A 17857-nucleotide genomic window follows, 5' to 3' on the forward strand; every position below is an offset into this window, starting at 1 on the left:
TTTGCACTTGTTGATTGTCCAGCCACATGACAAACCTGCACATTCTCGTGAAGATTGACTAGTTTTAAATACGAGGATCGTTATTTTCCAAGAGGGGTTTACCAGCCGTCTGAGAAACAGACGATTGACAGACGAGAAAACACACTGCAACAGCTGTGAGTCAAATACCATCAGAGCATGCAGGAAAGCCAAACGACACTACATACACACACACATACACACACACACACACACACACACACACGCGCGCACACACATTTAATGCAGGACACACAGCGTTTCACATACCAAACAGCTAGCTAACGATAGCTGTTGAAGGGCTGGGATAGGTCATTATAACCACCTAAAAAACACACACACGCGCGCGCACACACACACACACTGGCCCAGGAGAGAGCGCCGACAACGCTCAGCTAAAGTTAGCTGGCTACCAAAACTGGCTAGCTAGCTGTCAAAGTTGCCCTGTCAGTTGTCACCGGTTGCTCGGTGGTGCTAGCGGGCTAACGCGAGAGCTGTCAACTTAGGAGAGTTACAGCAACACGACCGGGTGTACTAACACTGACCACAGGGAAACACCGACTGGCTCCCTCAGAGAAAACGGTGTCCCCCCGCACACCCCGCCACAGCGGGCGGAAAGCGGTGTGCCAAGGCCTGTTCACCGGGCTCGATCCCCAGAACTTCAGTGCAGCTCACTTCCCCGTTAAAGTCGTCCATTTCGTGGGCCTTAGTTCAACTTCCATGCCCGCGTAGCTCACTTACTCTGGGTGAAAGCTGCTGTGACGGCGGCTCTCTTAAATCCTGACGGTAGTTTCAGAGTAACTGCCCCCTCCCCTTCCTTCCACCTCCTCTTCTTCAGCTCACGGGGGCTCCCCAGGAGTGTCCTGTGCTCTTGACGTTATCGTCCTGTGCAAAGAAGCGCTGTAGCTTCGCCGGTGTGCCCGCGGTGCCGTTGCGTCCCTCTTCAGCTTCTCTCCGCCTTCTCCAGTTCGCCTTTCTCTCGGCGGCCGAGCCAACATCCGGGACTCTCCCCGGTTTGGGTTAGGTGCCCGGAACTACTTTCACATACGACGACGCACATGAAGGTTTTTTTCGCTCTCTCTCTATCGCTCTCTCTCTCACACACTCATTCACCACCCTGCCGCCACAGAAACTAGCGCGCGGTCAAACGCGCAAGCCCGCAGTGAAAACGGCAGCGGGTGCACCCACACGCGAGCTTGCCGATCAATCGATCAATTAATCAACAACTCAGCTTTATTTAGGTAGCGTGATCAGTGAATAGAACCCAAAGGCGTCAGATACAGCCTATTACATGAAGAAGTGAAAACACGCAAGTAATGAGACTGGAGCACAGACTGAAAGCAGAAAAAGTATAGTCCACGTGGGCACCGCCGTAAGTCGCTTTTTATTAAAAGAAAATATCTTTGACTGGTGTGTATCCTTTGTATTTGGTAATATTGCATAATAGGCCTAATACTATTACATTATGGCAATATTGTAATACACACTTGTGGGTTCACGAGTCTGCAGTTATACAGTAATACGTTGTTAATACATTGATTTGGGTCCAGATATGCTGCCGGTTTTTCCAGAACTGGAAGTCGACAATTATTGGTCTTCCTGATTAATTAAAGAGCAAAAAAAAGATTACATAATCTGCTGGATGATAAACACCTATCGCAGATTATTTTACAATATGCTATTATAATGGACTGATCTAGCATCAGTTAATGATTTAGGCTATCAAGAAAATATATGTATGATGAAATAAAAAGTTGGAAGAAACTTTGACATGGACAACATTTTCTAGTGGTAAAATACTGAATTAATTTATGCATTCATTGTTTTTTCTTGGCCCATGATTATCCCATAAAAAAATGGTGAGTTTATTTATTTTTTGTATTACCCTTTACAATCCCCAGCATGTCAAACTCTCCATTGTACAGCGTAAACTGCACTTGAGGTTAAATTTCCAGGAAAGAAAAACAAGGACATGACCTCAATGTCCTCAATGGGAAATGCAGCCCTCGTCCTCGGCAGTGAGCTCACGTTGACCTCGTCTCAAATTACTTTCCATACTTTATAGCTAAAAGTTTGTACTGTATGTGGTGTATTTGAGTTATAGCATCATGTTTTGTACTAATTATTTAATGTATTGTCATAACAAAGTGTTGAGACCTTAAAATAGTACTTTGTTTTTTTCTGACTGGGTCCTTTCAGTCTCACAGGGCTACATCCTCCAGCTGTAGGCAATCAAAAAATATATCATCAGCGGAAAACAATCGGTCTGAATACAAATCTTTTATTATTTTTATTTTACAAGTTGATTATAAACTAAATATTTGATCTATATTTTGCTATTGACCTTTTTGATTTTAAATTATCTTTCTTTGTGATAGTAGCTATTTTGTATTGTATTGACGTTTTCAAGATTGTATGCATCATTCCGATTTCAAATATCCTGACTGAGTGTCTCTTGAACTGACACACATGACTCCAGGTAAGGGGTTTTCAAAACCCGAACCAACTTTTAAAGTGTCTATTTAACTGGTGTTGTCTCAGTAAAATAGCCATTTCGTTTTTAGAAACGTAATGGACAAAATCTGCGGAAACTAATCAGCTTAATCAACACAATCAAACTTCGTATCAAGGACAGCAGCCATAGAAATGTTGTGTATGTCTGTTCGGCAGGGCAACAGCGCCTCTTATAGGTTGATCAGGTGACTGCTGTTAATAGATCATTTGCCTAATAAATGATTCATCATTTTAAAACCAAACATGTTCCTGTCTTTCTCTTCAAGTTTCGGCTTTAGATTCAAACACATAATTAGAGTGTGTGTACATTATAGAGACACTATATGTAAAACCGTACATCCAGTCGGCAAGGTCTTCCATCCACAGAATGTTCAATAAACCTCCGTGCAGTTGTTTTCACACCGGTCTTTAATTCCCATCCAAATCCCCCTCCAACATTTAGTAAAGCAACATTTTCCCTCCTCATTTAGTCCATCATAAACAGTCTCTGAGGGGGGAAATGTTGCATTTTATTAGGTCCCATCAAGTTATTGAGTCAAAAGAAAAATATATGATGAATTAAAACATAACAAATAAGAGCAAGGTGTTAGAAGTGTATTATGTGTTTAATAACCTATAGTGAACCTCCAATGTGACGACTAACAAGCTTGTCTAGCCTTTATGTATTGTGTATTTTTAAAAAACATAATCTTAATGAGTTATTCTTTTACTTATTATGGACTTTCGGGGAGAAAGAAAACACACACAAAGAATAAACTACAGCTTGTCCTACTTGGTATTTCAAAGTAAGACTAAAGAGAAGTTTAGCACCTAATACTATAAAACGTCAAACACGTCAATGTGTTTCTGTCACTTGCAGAGTCAGTGGGGACAGTCCAGTTCAAAATATAGAAGAGGAAGTTCCCCTCTGTCCTCAGTTTGTCTGTGTGCGTCACTAGTGATGCTAATGTTCAGTCTGACATCTTATATGAAAGTGAAAAAACACATTTGACCTGACTCATAAATACCACGGTGTTAGCGACAGTACCGTGTACGGCCACCGGGGGCGCTGGCGGGTTTCTTTTGTATTTATAAATACCAAAGAATTCAGCTCAGTGGTTTCAGGAAGTACATAAGTTGTTGTGAAGAAGACGACTGAGAAACAAGCTCGGAATATAAAGTAGGACATTTCGCACTTTTATCTTTAACTACTTTACTGCATTCCGGGTGTTATCGCGGTGGCAAATGGTCTAACAGCAGGTAACGTTAACGTAACGTGGTGTTTTGTTGCAAGCCGTGTTAACCACACTAACCTGTAATTAGCAAGTGTTACAGTTTAGATATCCATTAGAGCGGTTCACTTTGTCGTAATTGTTTTAACACTAGTCAGAATGGTAAACAAATATATCGACAATAACTGGAAGACTTTTTTTTTTTTTAAAGATATCAGTTACTTTGATTCCTATATCTTTAAATCCTTTAGAAGTATAACTGTACGTTAATTCTTTCTATCAAAAAGAACATTTCAGACTCAAGACTGTATACAACAGCTTTAACGGGCAGAATGATCCTTCCACAGGTTTACCTACGTAAACCTTGTTACGACTTTTACGTGTGATCGTCTTCTCCGTCACCCATTGACATGCAAACATTCTCTATAAACGTAAACATAGGCCCGACATTGACTTTTAATGTCAATGACTAGTCTGCTACACTGACTGTTCCAATACCCTTAACATACTAAATGTATGCCAGAAACACTGCAGCTGTTACAAAGTATATACTGTTGCATGTAGTATGCATTCAATTGGAATTGACATTATGTATTGACATACTAACTGTGCATTCCAATACCCATACTATATATTATCCCAGAAAAAGATACATAGTATATCAAATGCAGTATGTACAAGATACCAGGATGTCCTACTGCTTCAGTTTGATTCCTACAGTATGCAAGCCAGCATGCCTTTCTGGCTATTCTGATCGACAATCCTCTGTGCAGCAAATATATAAGCAAGAGGGCCAAAGTGCAAGGTAAAATGTTAAGTACTATGTCCCAGTTGAAGGCATACCATTTCAACAGTACGTACTTTGTCTGGGCAGCGGCAGTATGTGCTAAAAGTATAAAGTACGCAATTTGTAAAGCAGTGATTTATTTTAAAAAAAATGTCATTCTTTCTCATGATGCCCTTTCTCTCTCTCTCAAAATAGGTGATGGCTAAACCCAGAATATCTTCCATTGACGGGAAGTTAGCAGAAGAATTTGCCGTTCCCTCCCATGTCGAGGAGGTCAAAGAGAAGATGGCTGTTTTCGCCAGGCATCATGCGGCAGCAGATCGCAGGGTGGTTCTCATCACATCAGGGGGAACCAAAGTGCCCCTGGAGTCCCGCACAGTTCGTTTCCTCGATAATTTCAGCAGTGGCAGACGAGGAGCCTCCTCAGCAGAGTATTTCATAGAGTCAGGCTACGCTGTCATCTTCCTCTACAGGCATCGCTCCCTTTACCCCTACACACGGATATTCTCAAACATAAACATGCTGGATGCCCTGAAGTTCAGTGATGGTGAAGGAGTATCCGGTAACGCCGAAGTGGTGGTTAACCAGCAGGTGCTTCCCAACATTGCCAAAGCACTGAAGCGATACCAGGAAATGAAAGAAGGCAAACTCCTTCTGCCCATCGAGTTCAGCACTCTGTCAGAGTATCTGCATCTACTCAAAGCAGCAGCGCAGGCACTCAGCACAATAGGTACAGATTAACAACTAGTTACAGGTTGGGGTTGTGGCTCTTATCTAGCATATTGTTCATAACTCTGTATTCTCCACTCAGGATCCAAGGCCATGTTTTACTTGGCTGCAGCTGTGTCTGATTTCTATATCCCAGCATCTGAGATGCCTGAACATAAAATCCAGTCTTCCAATGGACCACTTCAAGTTAGTGAGAAAATGAGTTATCGCAAATATACGTGCAATATTTATTGTTGTCTTAAATCTTCAAAGAGCTGCTAGCTTAGCTGTATACCATTAACCTTGTAATGAATGAAGATGTATGTTTTGTTTCCTTCTACCTTTCAGCTCAGTATGAACATGGTCCCTAAGATACTGTCCCCGCTGGTGAAAGACTGGGCACCTCAAGCTTTTGTCATATCGTTTAAGCTGGAGACAGATGCGACCATCCTGCTGGACAGGGCTCGACGGGCTCTGGACACCTACAGGCACCAGGCAGTAGTGGCCAACGTGCTGGACTCTAGACGGGGTTATGTGGTGGTGGTGACCCCCGAAACTCAGGCTGAGCTGATCATCACAGAGGAGGATGTGAAGAATGAAGTGGAGATAGAAGAGAGGATAGTGAGCAACCTGACATCAGCACACAACAAGTTCATAACTTGATAAGGAGGTTGACCGAAATCATCAACACTGCATGTTTGTGCTCTTACCCGATCTGGTGTTTGGCTTCGATTTCTAATTGCCCATTACGCTGTCTTACTGTATATGCTGCTAGGTTGCATAACTTTAGTAATAATTAGAACTATTAACAAATTATGGCTTCCTTGTACTTTTAATGTGCTTTAAAAACAGACCACTTCGTTATGTTGTCTCTGAACAGATACAATATAAAAGTTTATTCACATTGCGCAATGATCTAGAACAAAAAACTAATTTTGATGACTTTACAACAACAGTTATTGACAGCTGAATAATTCAGTGACATGCTTTTACCTATAAGAAACATTACATTTAGACTTTTGGTAATTTTTAAATCCTGCGATTCTACTTTGCAGCATTCTTGCATGGTTACTTAAGTTTGACACTCTTCTTGACACCAGCACGAATACCAGACAGCTCCCCGCTGTATCTCGTCACCTCCCGACGAACATCTCGCACCTGGTGAATAGGAACAGAACGTGTTTGACACGGACACATATACTCTTGATTCAAACTGATGAGCTTTATGATGCACTTAAACAGTGTAATAAAAATGGTCTCATCAATGTGCGGAATACAAACCTGGCCCTTTCTGCGGATGTTGGCTCGTCTGAACTTCTCTCTGTGCTTGACTCTGGGATTACGATCAATTTTCTTCCTCTTGGGTGTCAGCCCCTTGTTCTTGGCCATCTGTGGAATAGGTAGAGGCACATTATTAGAAAAACTATTCTGGAATGACGGTTCAATATGTAAATGAATACAGTGTGAGGGGCACCATATATTGAGGGAAAAAAAACTGTTGTAAGCTGGCTCTGATGTACTTTTAGTTTTCAAGCACACTCATGAACCAAAAAACAATAAAATATACATGTTACCCTCTTTAAGATTGGTCCTCAAATGTTCATTTTGAATATTAAGTTAATCTAGTTGTGACAGTAACTCTGTACCTGGTAAGTGATTCCTCTCTTAGCATCTGGATCCTCCTCCTCCTCTGCATCTTTCACTTCCATTCTGCAACACATTGAAAATGTATCAGATCCCCAGTTGATTTTGTCCCAACTGCTATTTTGAAGACTCAGATCACACTTACTCTTCAGCTTCTGGGACATCATTGCGCTTTCTCTTCAATTTTGACCGCTCCTCCACTTCTCTGTAGAACCGCAGAGCCGCTTCCTCGTCCAGGTCTGAGTCCTCAACCTCAGGCGTAGCTTCTCCAGAATCCTGCAAAGCGACGTGCACTCATTACCATTCACATTTTAGGTGAAACACAAGCAACAGATTCAAAGCGAGAAAACCCCCCACAAATCTCACCTTTTCCATTTTGCTGGCGACTCTGGTCTTCTTGCCCCCCGCTGGTCGGCTAGTGGTCTTTTCTTTCTCCACACCAGATAGCAGCTTGCGAAACTGAGGCGCAAGCCGAGCATCCACTGAACCAAGCTCATTGATGAGCTGCAGACAGGAATTGAAGAGTTAGTAAGACTGACTGTTGCAACCAATGTGGTTGTGTGCGTAGAGGTACTTCATGAACCTCGGAATCCCACCAGAGAGACATAGAAAGAAAAAAAAAAAATATATATATATATATATATATATATATATATATATTTTTAAAAAACAGTGGTCATTGTGTTGGCTTACATTTCTGTATGTAAGCAGTCTTTCAATCACTGGATGGTGATGAGCAGGGATTCGTTTCGCCTTCAGCACCAAGTAAAAACTGATGTTTGTGCAGTAACTGTGGGAGGAAAGAACCATGAGCCGTTCAATGAAGGACGATGATGGGATTCTGCAACATGTCGTTACAACTACATTAGAACTTACTTCAGATACAGTTGCTGCTTTGTCTTGATGTAGTCAGCACCCTTTGGAAAACCAGAAGAACATTTTTCAGATTCAGATACTGGATTGCAATAGCAACACGATATCAGTATTAATATCTCGTTATTCCCCAACACAAATATACACAACAAACTTTCAACACAGCGGCTCACCTTTCTCTATTATTAATGAATCTCACAATAGCTATTATATAAAATTCAGGTTGGTGACAAATTCAAAGCTGGAAATTGAATTAAATGTGCTTACCTTTCCTGGTGGGATCTTTCCTTCCTTGACCATCTGCATGAGAGGCTGCAGCTCATCCTTTAGTTCATTGAGCTGCATATATCAAGTACGTACAAAAACAATTCACATCAATTACATTGTTGGTATGTGGCAATTGCATCAATATATTTTGGCAAATTAAATCTGAGGTTGTTTTGCTGATGTATTTTGGTTGTTTTACCTTTGCTTTGAAGTCCTGAATAAGTTCAAGCAGCTCTGGTGACTCCTTTTTTAAAAGTTTCATTTTTTCCTTCTGAGACATCTGCTTCAGGTCTTTCACAATCCGCTCTTCTTTTTCTACAGTCTTGTTTTCATCGTTCTCCTCCACAGCAAATTCCTTCATTTACACACACACAAAACAATTCAAATAATGTGTTCTGTTAGGTCACATTTGTACAGAATTTTAAGACATTAGCTCAGGGCGTTCTTTAGATATCACGTTCCTGAGGACGCACGCCTCCCACCCAACTGTCATGTGCACAGATGAATAACAACATTGTATCATCACATGTTGAAACTGCATGTGTACAGGAGAGATTAACAACAACAAAATACCTGAAAAAAGTTTAAATCATAATCCTCCTCGCTCAGATTTGCAGCTAAACGTTTTTGGACATTTTTAGCCTCTTCTTCTTCCTCTTGTTCCTCAGCTTCCAACTCGTCTTGAGATCTCCCCTCTGTAAAGACACAATTCAAATTGAGCACAAGTGAAAGTTAGCCACACAGACAAAAACATTATCATTAATTGCTCCAATAATATTGTTGGAGATAAAAGATGCTTACTAGTGGCGACGTAGTCAGAGTCGTAGAACATCTTCTTCTTGGTACCCCATGCCATTTCATTAGGAAGCTCTGAGGAAGATGACAAAGTTACAGTTAAATAAGATAGAATGACAATAAAACTAATCCTGGAGGTAAACGGATGTTTTTTCATATTTACCGTCTTCTTTTTTGCCCTCTAGATCACTCTCCATGTCTGTCCCCTCCTCGTCGTCGTCGTCGTCATCCTCTGAATCGTCCAGGGCCATCACTTCCTCCTGTGAAATTCATCTGAGCTTGAATGTATTCCTTAACTACATTCGTCTTCTGAAGATAAATCCAAATATAACACAGTCATCACCTCATCATCCAATTCCTCCGGGTCGCTCTCCTGTTGAACACCACTGGCGAAAAGTTTCTGTGGCAAAGAGACCGCAGCAAAAAAATAAAGTTGAGAAAAGATTAAAAACAGCAGCCCCAAAAATGTCCCACCGATATACTATTGAGGTAAATTTACCGCAATCTTCTCATCGTGAAACGCATCAATTTTGTCCTTTGTGTACTGGGACGATTTCTGAAATGAAAAGAGAAGTTATGTTCATATCTGACTGTTGAAAGTAACACCAAAGCAGAGTTCACGTGGGGACAGTTTGTTGTTGGCATTAGATTACATATCATACCACTCACCTCTAGTTTAGATGTAATACTGTATACCAGAGCCAACCATCAAAACATTGTTGATATTAAAGTATGGATGAAAGAAAATCAGGGTGTAAAAGAAGCAACCCATTATGATACACATAGCAGGTGCCCCTGACGTACAGGTGGGATAATACTGCCATACGGTAAGGCGAAAACTCTGGTAGCCACGATTATAAAACCTTTATAGCTTTTGACTGTTTACATTGCAGAGGAATCTGACTTTTTGGAAATCACCTCCCTCACTTATAAAAAATAAGTGCAATATTTGATTGTGCAAAGCAGTTTTGTTTGAAAAAAAGACGGAATACACAGCGCTGTGCAATCAGTGTCTGATTTAATACAGATTATATACAATTAAGTTTATGAATTTACACTTATATTTTATAAAAAAATGTAAACGGATGATCATTTAAAATATATTTCTATCTCACGTGCCCCAATTTGAGAACCACTGCATTAGACTATACCGCCCCCAACTGAGTATTGTGTAGCTTGGCTTGAGAACTACCTTTGCAAAAGGTGCACCTTATTTTTTCCCACAAGCCAGTTACAGCTAACTAGGCAGTTTCAAGCTTGAGAACTACCTTTGCAAAAGGTGCACCTTATTTTTCCCACATGCCAGTTACTAGAGCAGTTTCAGGAATTTTGTTTTTCAGATAGACAATGTTAGAAAAATAATGTTAATATGTTTTACTTGACAATAGGCTTGATATGACCCCTTCGATACATTATTGTGAAGTCTTTCTTAATGTATCAATGAATATAATCAACATATGTTGGATATATAGACTTATTTTTCTCTGAGTATGTTGAACTTCTAGTATTATACGTTTTCCGTTGGCCTTCCTCTTGTGTGCGATATAGTAGTAATGCAATATAACGTTTGACTTTAAAACACGTTGAAGTCATGCAACCAACATGGAATCAGTGTACATGTAACACACGTGTAGCTACTTGCTGTAATGGACCTTTCCGTTAGCCTTATAAACTGCAGGATCTTCTGCAGGCTTCTCTTACCTTATCAGGGACAGGCATGTTCTTGAAGGCTTCGGGGTCATCTTCATCAAATCGCTCGATCTTTTTCAGCCTTGGTATCTTTATAATCCTGAGCAATAAAACACAAGAGAAAGGGGTCAACTTGAAGCTTTGCTCTGAAAGACGCAGATGATGTTTAAATAACTAGAGTATGTTAAGTTCCTGTAGGAACTGATGAGAAGAATGTCAGGGCTTATCAGACTAAAAAGGTACTAGAACACAATACCCTGTTAATGACCACAATAAAGCAGAGTAAAGAGACAACCTTTAACGTTAGCATAACTTTAAACATGCAAACAACTCCGATTTGAGCTAACTTTAGCCACACTTACTTTTTTGTTCGACCCATGATGGAAATTAATCAAACGCGTTCGCTTCACGTTTACGAACAATGATGACAAAACGTCAATGTTGATATCTGAAGATAATGGCAAATGAAAAGTGCAATATCCAGTTGAGTTGGATTTTTACGTCTCCAATCTGGTTTTGGTGACCATGTGCTTCCGTGATTTCTTCTTCTTCTGCACTTTAGATAGCTGGCTACACAGCAACGTGCAATATGTATACTGCCCCCTACTGTACTGGAGTATTACATTTACTATTTGTAGTGATTTATGTTGCTAACAATCAAACAAATGTCAACCAAATAACAATGACAATGATTGTACAGACAGAGGAAAATATATAATACTAATGTGTTATTAAATATGGCAAAACTATTTAATAATTAACCTAAGGGGTATCTGATTAAAAATGTACCTTTGCTTGTGAGATGTTTGGGAATATTAAGATTGTTCCTATTCCTTTAGGTATTGTAAACGGTATTGCATTATATTATCCTACTTTACTCCTATTGTGTGTTCCCTATCTCCAGCAAACCTTTAATAATCAGGTACTGAGATCATAGGTCAAAGCAGCCATTGAGGCCCTGTGGATAACTTTAGAAATACTTTGAAAACCCAGTTTGAAAAGCTACACATTTTTTACCCAATTTCACTTATTCAGTTGCTGCATTGTCTTCTCTTTGTTCATTTCACAACAGTTATATGTCCCAGAAGTTCTCTACATGATAGTTTAAAGGAATGTTCTCCACTGTCACAAATTAGCTTACTGCTGCTGGGGAATAGTTGTAATTAATCATTTAGATGTATTTTTCTTGGCTTATTAGGTATACATTTAATGGCTATGTATTGTTACCTGTTATTTTTTTTAACTGTTACTGTTTAGCTCCAGACCTGTTGTCCCTTTTGACATTGGACCTTGTACCATCTTATCAGCACACTCAACATCTTCCTTATAGCCATTTAAAACAGTTATCTCATGCCTTCTTTTTCATGATATAGTGTATAATGTTATTTTTCTGTGACAGCCATCCAGTGGTTAAACTGTTTAACATATTCATGGTGAGCAGCAATAACAGAATAATTATATTTATTCAAACATATTCTAAAGTAAACCTTGCATATACAAGTACAAGTACAGGTCCATTTAAAGTAAACCTTGTATCAATTATGCAAAACACCAAATCATCAAATTCAGTGGTACATTAAATCAACAGATATAACTTGTACATCCTGCATATATAACAATGGTTTTATTCTCAAAGTCACAGCCTATTTTGGGGCATAACTTGGGTAATTAACACTGCAGAGGTTGTTACTATCAGTTAATGGAAGCTGCCTCTTCTCAGTGACAGAAGATGTTACAGAACATATTGCTCATGTATTTATTTCCTCGGCCCTCATTCCTCTTCTCCCACCGTCTCTGCCAGTGACCTCCTCCAGAATGCATAACTGGAGCTGCGAGGCCTCTCTCTGGGCAGAAAGTTTGTTGGAGTTATGTACAAGGATGGTTTCAACTCTTCGTTCCTCTTCTTCATCAGGGCAATAGCTGGTGTCATATAATCCGGGTCAAAACCCTGCCAAGGAAACAGGAGATTGATGTCAACAAAAAAACACAAGCATAATTTGCTCAAGTTCAATAAATTGAGGAAAGGATTCTAGTTATTCTTTGTGACTTAAAGAGAAACATCTCTGAGAGATATACATGTATATTTGTAAGAAGTATCTCTTCCTCCATCACAGAAGAACACAACGTATCCACACTTACACTAGCCTTAATCCTTGGCACAGAGACTCGGTCATCACCCGGGTTGTGTGCGCTCAGCTCCATCATGGACTGGTTCAGATCTGACACAGCAGCCTGCGATCCTAGTCCTGGAGTGCTGTGCCGAGGCTGAACCTTCTTCATAATGTCACTCAGAGAGCTGAAGCTCTCAGACTGTGGCATCCTCAGGATTAGAGGTTTCTGTGAGGAGAGACATTTCTCAATTTCTTTTCTCAAGTTTAAGTGTTTTGACAGAAAAGGGAGTTACTTACTCTAGAAGATGGTGTGTTCTCCACTTTGGAGCTTGTTGGTTTTACGCTGCTCTCATCTTCCAAAACAGCCTCCGTCCTTGATCGCTCTCTTCTCTGAGAAGAGGAAAGTATGAATATATCGTGTGTTGGTTCTGTTGCTTTATCAACAATAAGTCTTGTTGTTTTTTGGTCATCTAAATTAGTGCTATTCTCAATGGAGAGTTGCCTGGGAATGGCTTTATGTATTATGTGGTCCACCCTGCAGCAGAAAAGAATGTTTCCTTTTAGATATGATTCATCAATTATAATTTATTCAGAGTGTTTCATTTATCTTTTAGGTGTTACCTTTTCATTCTTTCTTGAGTCGTTGGGTCTGTTAGCCAGGGCTGTGTGTTGCTATGAAAATTATCAAAATACCTGGGAAAAGATCTGCATTTAATGTTAGCAGAAAAAGACAAGAGCCAATACTCTTCATCAGTATAATGACAGAATTGGCTGTAACAAGACTCACTTGAAAGTTGGAGATTTATCTGGCACATTGTTTGTGACAGGAGAGGTGTTTTCATATACCCTGTCACATACAAAAAGAGACACATATTTTAAAAAAAATTACAACTTGGAGCACAAAATATCACAACTATGCTGTGCTACATGCATGGGCAAATTACTTAAAGAATGATCACAAACATTAAAAATGTTTCAATAGTTTGGTGCAAGTTTCATTACAATATAAATTATAACAAAAACATCCTGTATTGCATAAGTTGTATTTGCGTAAATTTCAATGTAAATTGTACATATGTACAGTATACTGTATGATTGGTAAAAAAGACAACTTAGATTGATTACAAGTGCAATATACAACATTGGGAGCATCTCCAGTGCCTTTCAAAGGCGTCCAACTGAGCCGGTGACTCGCAGCTAACGGTGCAGAGAGTGCGGACTGATGGGAAACGGGATGGGGGGCACTCCGTTTGCACAACGAGCTTTAACCGCCATATGAACGCAGTGCAGAGCAGACAACTGTGAGTTCAAAATGTGCTGAAAAAGCATGAAAAGAAGATGCTTGGATTTTGACACACACAGAGGAAGAGCGACTTCATTCTCTGCTGAGGTAGATATTACTCCACTATAATTTAGATAGCAAATAGTTGTTTGTTGCTATGCTCTGAATCCTGCATATTGCACATTTAAGTCAAGATGATCCAAATACCTTTTCCTTTCAACAAACTGGTTTCTGAAACCCTCCACAATTGGTGTGTTTTTCATAAACAGCATGTTGCTCTGCAGTGGTATTTCTTTGGCCATGATTTCCTCATGCTGATCAAGAGGACTTTCCGGGAAGCAACGGTTTCTCTGGATAACACCCATGGCTTCCCAGTCCAGGAGGCAATCAGCAGGTGGGGATGGAGGGTTGAACATCTCAGGCTCCAAGTGGTGAGATCTTTTAAACCCAAGATCTGAGCGCTCTTTCAGCTGATGAGTCACATCGACATCAATACCTGCAAGGCTCCATGTGTCTGTGATGGGAAGCGAAGCAGCAAAAAGGATCCTGAACTCCCTATCGAATGATTCAACAACAGGACCGCTTAGAACAGTGATCAGCTGCCGGTGCAGGTGGGCGTCTGTCCACGTGAGGCTGCAGAGTGCAAAGACAGCGTGTTACAACACTCTCAAGTGTGTGTTATACAAAAGAAATGAACTAAATGAAAAAAACTGCTCACCTGAAGCTGCCATGAATCACTGTCTCTAAATCCACCAGAAGGAACTTGTCTTTCATTTCCCCGACCACCATTCTTCCCGTCCGTGAACAGAAGGTTTTCCCTCCAAGAACACGGACCCGCATGTTCTGCCAAATCACAAACTTAAGTTGAAACTCTAGAAACTTGAGAACACTGAAACTTGGAGTTCATCCACGACGGAATGGGATGAACCGTTGTGTAATATCATGTGTCATACACAAAGTTTGTATTTATACAGGAGTCTAGAGCCATATAGGGGCTTTGAGCTAAATGCTAACATGCTCGCAGTGACAATGCAAACATGCTGATATATTTTTATATTTACACGTATAATGTTTACCATGTTCACTGTCTTATTTTAGTGTGTTAGCTTGCTAACATTTGCTAATTAGGAGTTAGCAGTTGTAGTATAGTTGTAAGTATTTGACCTGATGATGCTGGTAGGTGAAATGTTGTTGCTATTCATCCTGTGGGGGGCATGAATGTAAGACATTTGACATTTTTTTTGCATTCACGCTACAGAAATCATAAAAGTGTTGTTCATTTGTGAAGATTAAGTATCATGAATGTGTTTTCCACAGAATTTATTTAATTTTTATTTTCTGCAATAATCCAAAATCCAATGGAAAAATCCAATTGGAATTTTGTTGAGGGAACCAGTGCCATACTAACTTCTGTGGTTGACTTACAAAAATATGTCATCCCTGCAACACTATAGAGGGAGAGTTTTCATTTCTGTTCATTCAGTGATTCAGTTCATCCATTTCATGTATCACGCTCATGAAAATAAGATGTTCTCATTGTGTTCTCAACAGAAGGTACAACATTTCACCACTGGAAAGAAACACAAGCAACAACGAATGCTGTGCAACCAGTTTAACGTTAAAAATACAAGTTACATTCCTAAGGTAAGCTTGCCAAAGTAAAGGACATTTCTCAAGAGCACATTTGCAGTGTACATTGAGATATAATCTTGTTCGAAAGAATCCCACAACACCATGTGTTGCTCTTCTAAACTGGTGGTATTTGGTTTTAGCTAAACAAAGTCTCTGGTGTATTCATTGGCGTGTCAAACGTACACAGCAGATAGTTGCTATAGGTGTGTGTGGATTTGTAGGATGTGACTCACCGGATGCCTGAGCCTGTTAAGCGTGAAGTTCTCTTGAATGGACCTTTGATTCAGGATAATGTAGACAGGCACACCACGTGAAGCAGCATTATGTAAATCACCAATAATTGCACCATCTGTCAATCTGTCTGTCGCAATGGCAATTACCTGGGTAGTACACAAAATGTCACATAGCCTGTAATTGTCAGGATTATTCAGAAAGTGGCTGGCACAAAAAGGAAATGTTGTTTTTCTCAGATGAAAATAGTTATGCATTTAACTTGGTGTGTAGCAATGAAATAAGTAATTAGGATGTTACAGGAGCAAAACTGAACAGACGGCAATTACTAGCAAAAATGGAGTTAAGTAAAAGCAGATTATGTAGTTTTATATTGTAGTTGGTGCAGATTGCTTCATGTCTGAATAGTCAATAAACTATTGAAAAGTTTAAACTGAAGCAGTGCTTTAAATATTTTAGTTCATTTATAAATTTCAAGTCAAATCTTAAACTGAATTCACCAAATAAAACTACAACAACTAGAACATTTCTCTCTGAATTGTGGTGGTTTGAAAGTGTTTCAAAAATACCAGTTCCTCAAGTTAGTACTGATGGGCTTCACCTCCACCCTTATGAAGAAATATGCTGTGTTCATCCATAAAAATGCTATTTGCATACTTGGCCAGCCTTTTGCAAGTGCCGTCTGACGATCTGTCTGACTGGAGGTTGTCCGTCAGCGGGAGGGCTGGTGTGGACTGTAACGCTTCGTTTTGGCACCCAGGGGCCTTTTTCAGGCCAGCCCAGGTCCAGGTCCGGGGCTGGTGTATCTGATTGGGAAGGGAAGTAAGTGGAACAGACGTCCTCCATCTCTGAGCTGCCTTTCTCTCCATTCTCTTGACTTTGCAACGGTTGCGGTTTAGAGCGATAGTCCTGAGCCCAGCTGGATATCTGGCTGACCTCCTCAGATGACAGGAAGCAGCCGGAGCGCTCCGTGCCGATGGAGCTGTAGAAGGCCTCTGGTCCTGCATTTAGGAGTCTCTCCACTGCTTGACGCTCCTTCTCACAATGGAGGAACTCCGGGGAGAACTCATTCACCGGCGGGAACACTGCATTCTCATCAAGGCTCTGCTCTTGTGAGTTCGACATCGCCGCAGCCTGGTGTGTCTCTGGGCATAGGTGATACCTGTCAAAGTGTCCACTACTGACTCCTGTTGTGTGACGACAAGACTAACACAGCCCAACTCGTGTCACCCTTCGTTCTCGTTAAAGGGATTTCATTCATCCCTCTGGTCGAAAGTTACAATATTTCCATGTTCGCCAAAGCTGCCCAGACCACATGTAATATCTTGCTGTTGAAGTAGCAGACAATCGTTTCGGAGAAAAAATCTGTTTCGGATTCACAAGTCTAGTCCTGAGCACATTTTATGTCCTGCACCAGCTTTGTGCCCTACCTCATGTTGACATAAAAAGAAAAAAAATAGATAAGTAGAAGTGATCAGTGTTTCGAAACTAAAATTAGTTTCGACACACAAAATGTCACTTAATGTGAAACTCACCTCCTGGGCAGCATGTCTCATCTCTGAGCCTCACGTTTTAGGCTTCTCATAAGCTGTCAGCAGCTGTAGATGTTAATGTGTTCCCTCCCCTGCATGTCACCTTTACCTTCCACTCCTTCTTAACGACATTGTTCTCAGATTACAGAAATTCCTTACAGCTGACAGATCAGTTACCTACTTCTGACACAAACATACAATCCTACTGTGTCTCTGTCTGATCTTCACAGCTGCAGTATTTCAAATAACTCTTCTTTGATATTCTGGTTTCAGGCCATACTTTCCTTAAAGGTGGAGGGATAATTCCCCTATCTAAAAGGCTGCTATTTACCTCACAGTTTAACTTTTGGACTGGTCCAGCCTGACAGGTAGGTTTGTTGAGAAACACGTGACACTGTATCTGACTTATGTAAATGTGTCAGGTGCGATCACAACAGTTTCTATGTTTGGGAATACCTTTGTGAAAAACAACACGCTTAGTTTGTTATCAGCTCATTGTTCTCTATTCTGTAGAAAATGGTGCTAGCATACTTCAATAATTAAAAAATTATAAAATGATAACA

General features: G+C 40.3%; 4 protein-coding genes across 11 annotated transcripts in view; 1 reads left to right on the forward strand and 3 right to left on the reverse strand.

Moving 5' to 3' along the window:
* Nucleotides 1-1144, reverse strand: part of foxj3 (forkhead box J3) — a 69912-nt gene extending 68768 nt beyond the window's left edge. Inside the window, exon 1 of one of the 2 annotated variants that reach the window (XM_034532087.1) lies at nt 760-1144. The gene's annotated coding sequence lies outside the window, so the exon portion shown is untranslated. The other variant, XM_034532088.1, reaches the window with a different exon arrangement.
* A 2420-nt stretch (nt 1145-3564) lies between these two features.
* ppcs (phosphopantothenoylcysteine synthetase) lies at nt 3565-6821 on the forward strand. 2 transcript variants are annotated; one of them, XM_034533357.1, is made up of 4 exons: nt 3565-3691; nt 4726-5260; nt 5342-5445; nt 5587-6821. In XM_034533357.1, exons 2-4 carry the CDS (start codon nt 4729-4731, stop codon nt 5899-5901), a joined length of 951 nt encoding a protein of 316 aa, XP_034389248.1. In that variant the 5' UTR covers nt 3565-3691; nt 4726-4728; the 3' UTR covers nt 5902-6821. The 2 variants fall into 2 exon arrangements, with proteins under 2 accessions (XP_034389248.1, XP_034389247.1); XM_034533356.1 differs by having other exon boundaries at nt 3615-3771.
* utp3 (UTP3 small subunit processome component) lies at nt 6105-11061 on the reverse strand. 2 transcript variants are annotated; one of them, XM_034533355.1, is made up of 16 exons: nt 10869-11061; nt 10519-10606; nt 9317-9373; nt 9161-9217; nt 8981-9077; nt 8824-8892; nt 8596-8717; nt 8222-8377; nt 8023-8094; nt 7759-7799; nt 7576-7672; nt 7249-7386; nt 7028-7158; nt 6885-6948; nt 6520-6627; nt 6105-6396 (listed from the first exon to the last, which is right to left on the reverse strand). In XM_034533355.1, the coding sequence occupies exons 1-16, from the start codon at nt 10883-10885 to the stop codon at nt 6307-6309; spliced, it is 1404 nt and encodes a 467-aa protein (XP_034389246.1). In that variant the 5' UTR covers nt 10886-11061; the 3' UTR covers nt 6105-6306. The 2 variants fall into 2 exon arrangements, with proteins under 2 accessions (XP_034389246.1, XP_034389245.1); XM_034533354.1 differs by having other exon boundaries at nt 6105-6627; nt 10869-11046.
* Nucleotides 11062-11990: 929 nt separating this feature from the next.
* On the reverse strand, nt 11991-17625 carry fam83e (family with sequence similarity 83 member E). Of its 5 annotated transcripts, none has more exons than XM_034533925.1 (10): nt 17298-17625; nt 16420-16924; nt 15765-15911; nt 14618-14742; nt 14107-14532; nt 13405-13464; nt 13239-13310; nt 12915-13152; nt 12646-12843; nt 11991-12454 (listed from the first exon to the last, which is right to left on the reverse strand). In XM_034533925.1, exons 1-10 carry the CDS (start codon nt 17309-17311, stop codon nt 12278-12280), a joined length of 1962 nt encoding a protein of 653 aa, XP_034389816.1. In that variant the 5' UTR covers nt 17312-17625; the 3' UTR covers nt 11991-12277. The 5 variants fall into 5 exon arrangements, with proteins under 5 accessions (XP_034389816.1, XP_034389815.1, XP_034389820.1 ...); XM_034533924.1 differs by having other exon boundaries at nt 13239-13322; XM_034533929.1 differs by having other exon boundaries at nt 13239-13322; nt 16420-17188; nt 17298-17624.
* Between the last annotated feature and the right edge of the window lie 232 nt (nt 17626-17857).

The sequence above is a fragment of the Cyclopterus lumpus genome, chromosome 5, assembly GCF_009769545.1.
Source record: "Cyclopterus lumpus isolate fCycLum1 chromosome 5, fCycLum1.pri, whole genome shotgun sequence".
Lineage (NCBI taxonomy): Eukaryota > Metazoa > Chordata > Actinopteri > Perciformes > Cyclopteridae > Cyclopterus > Cyclopterus lumpus.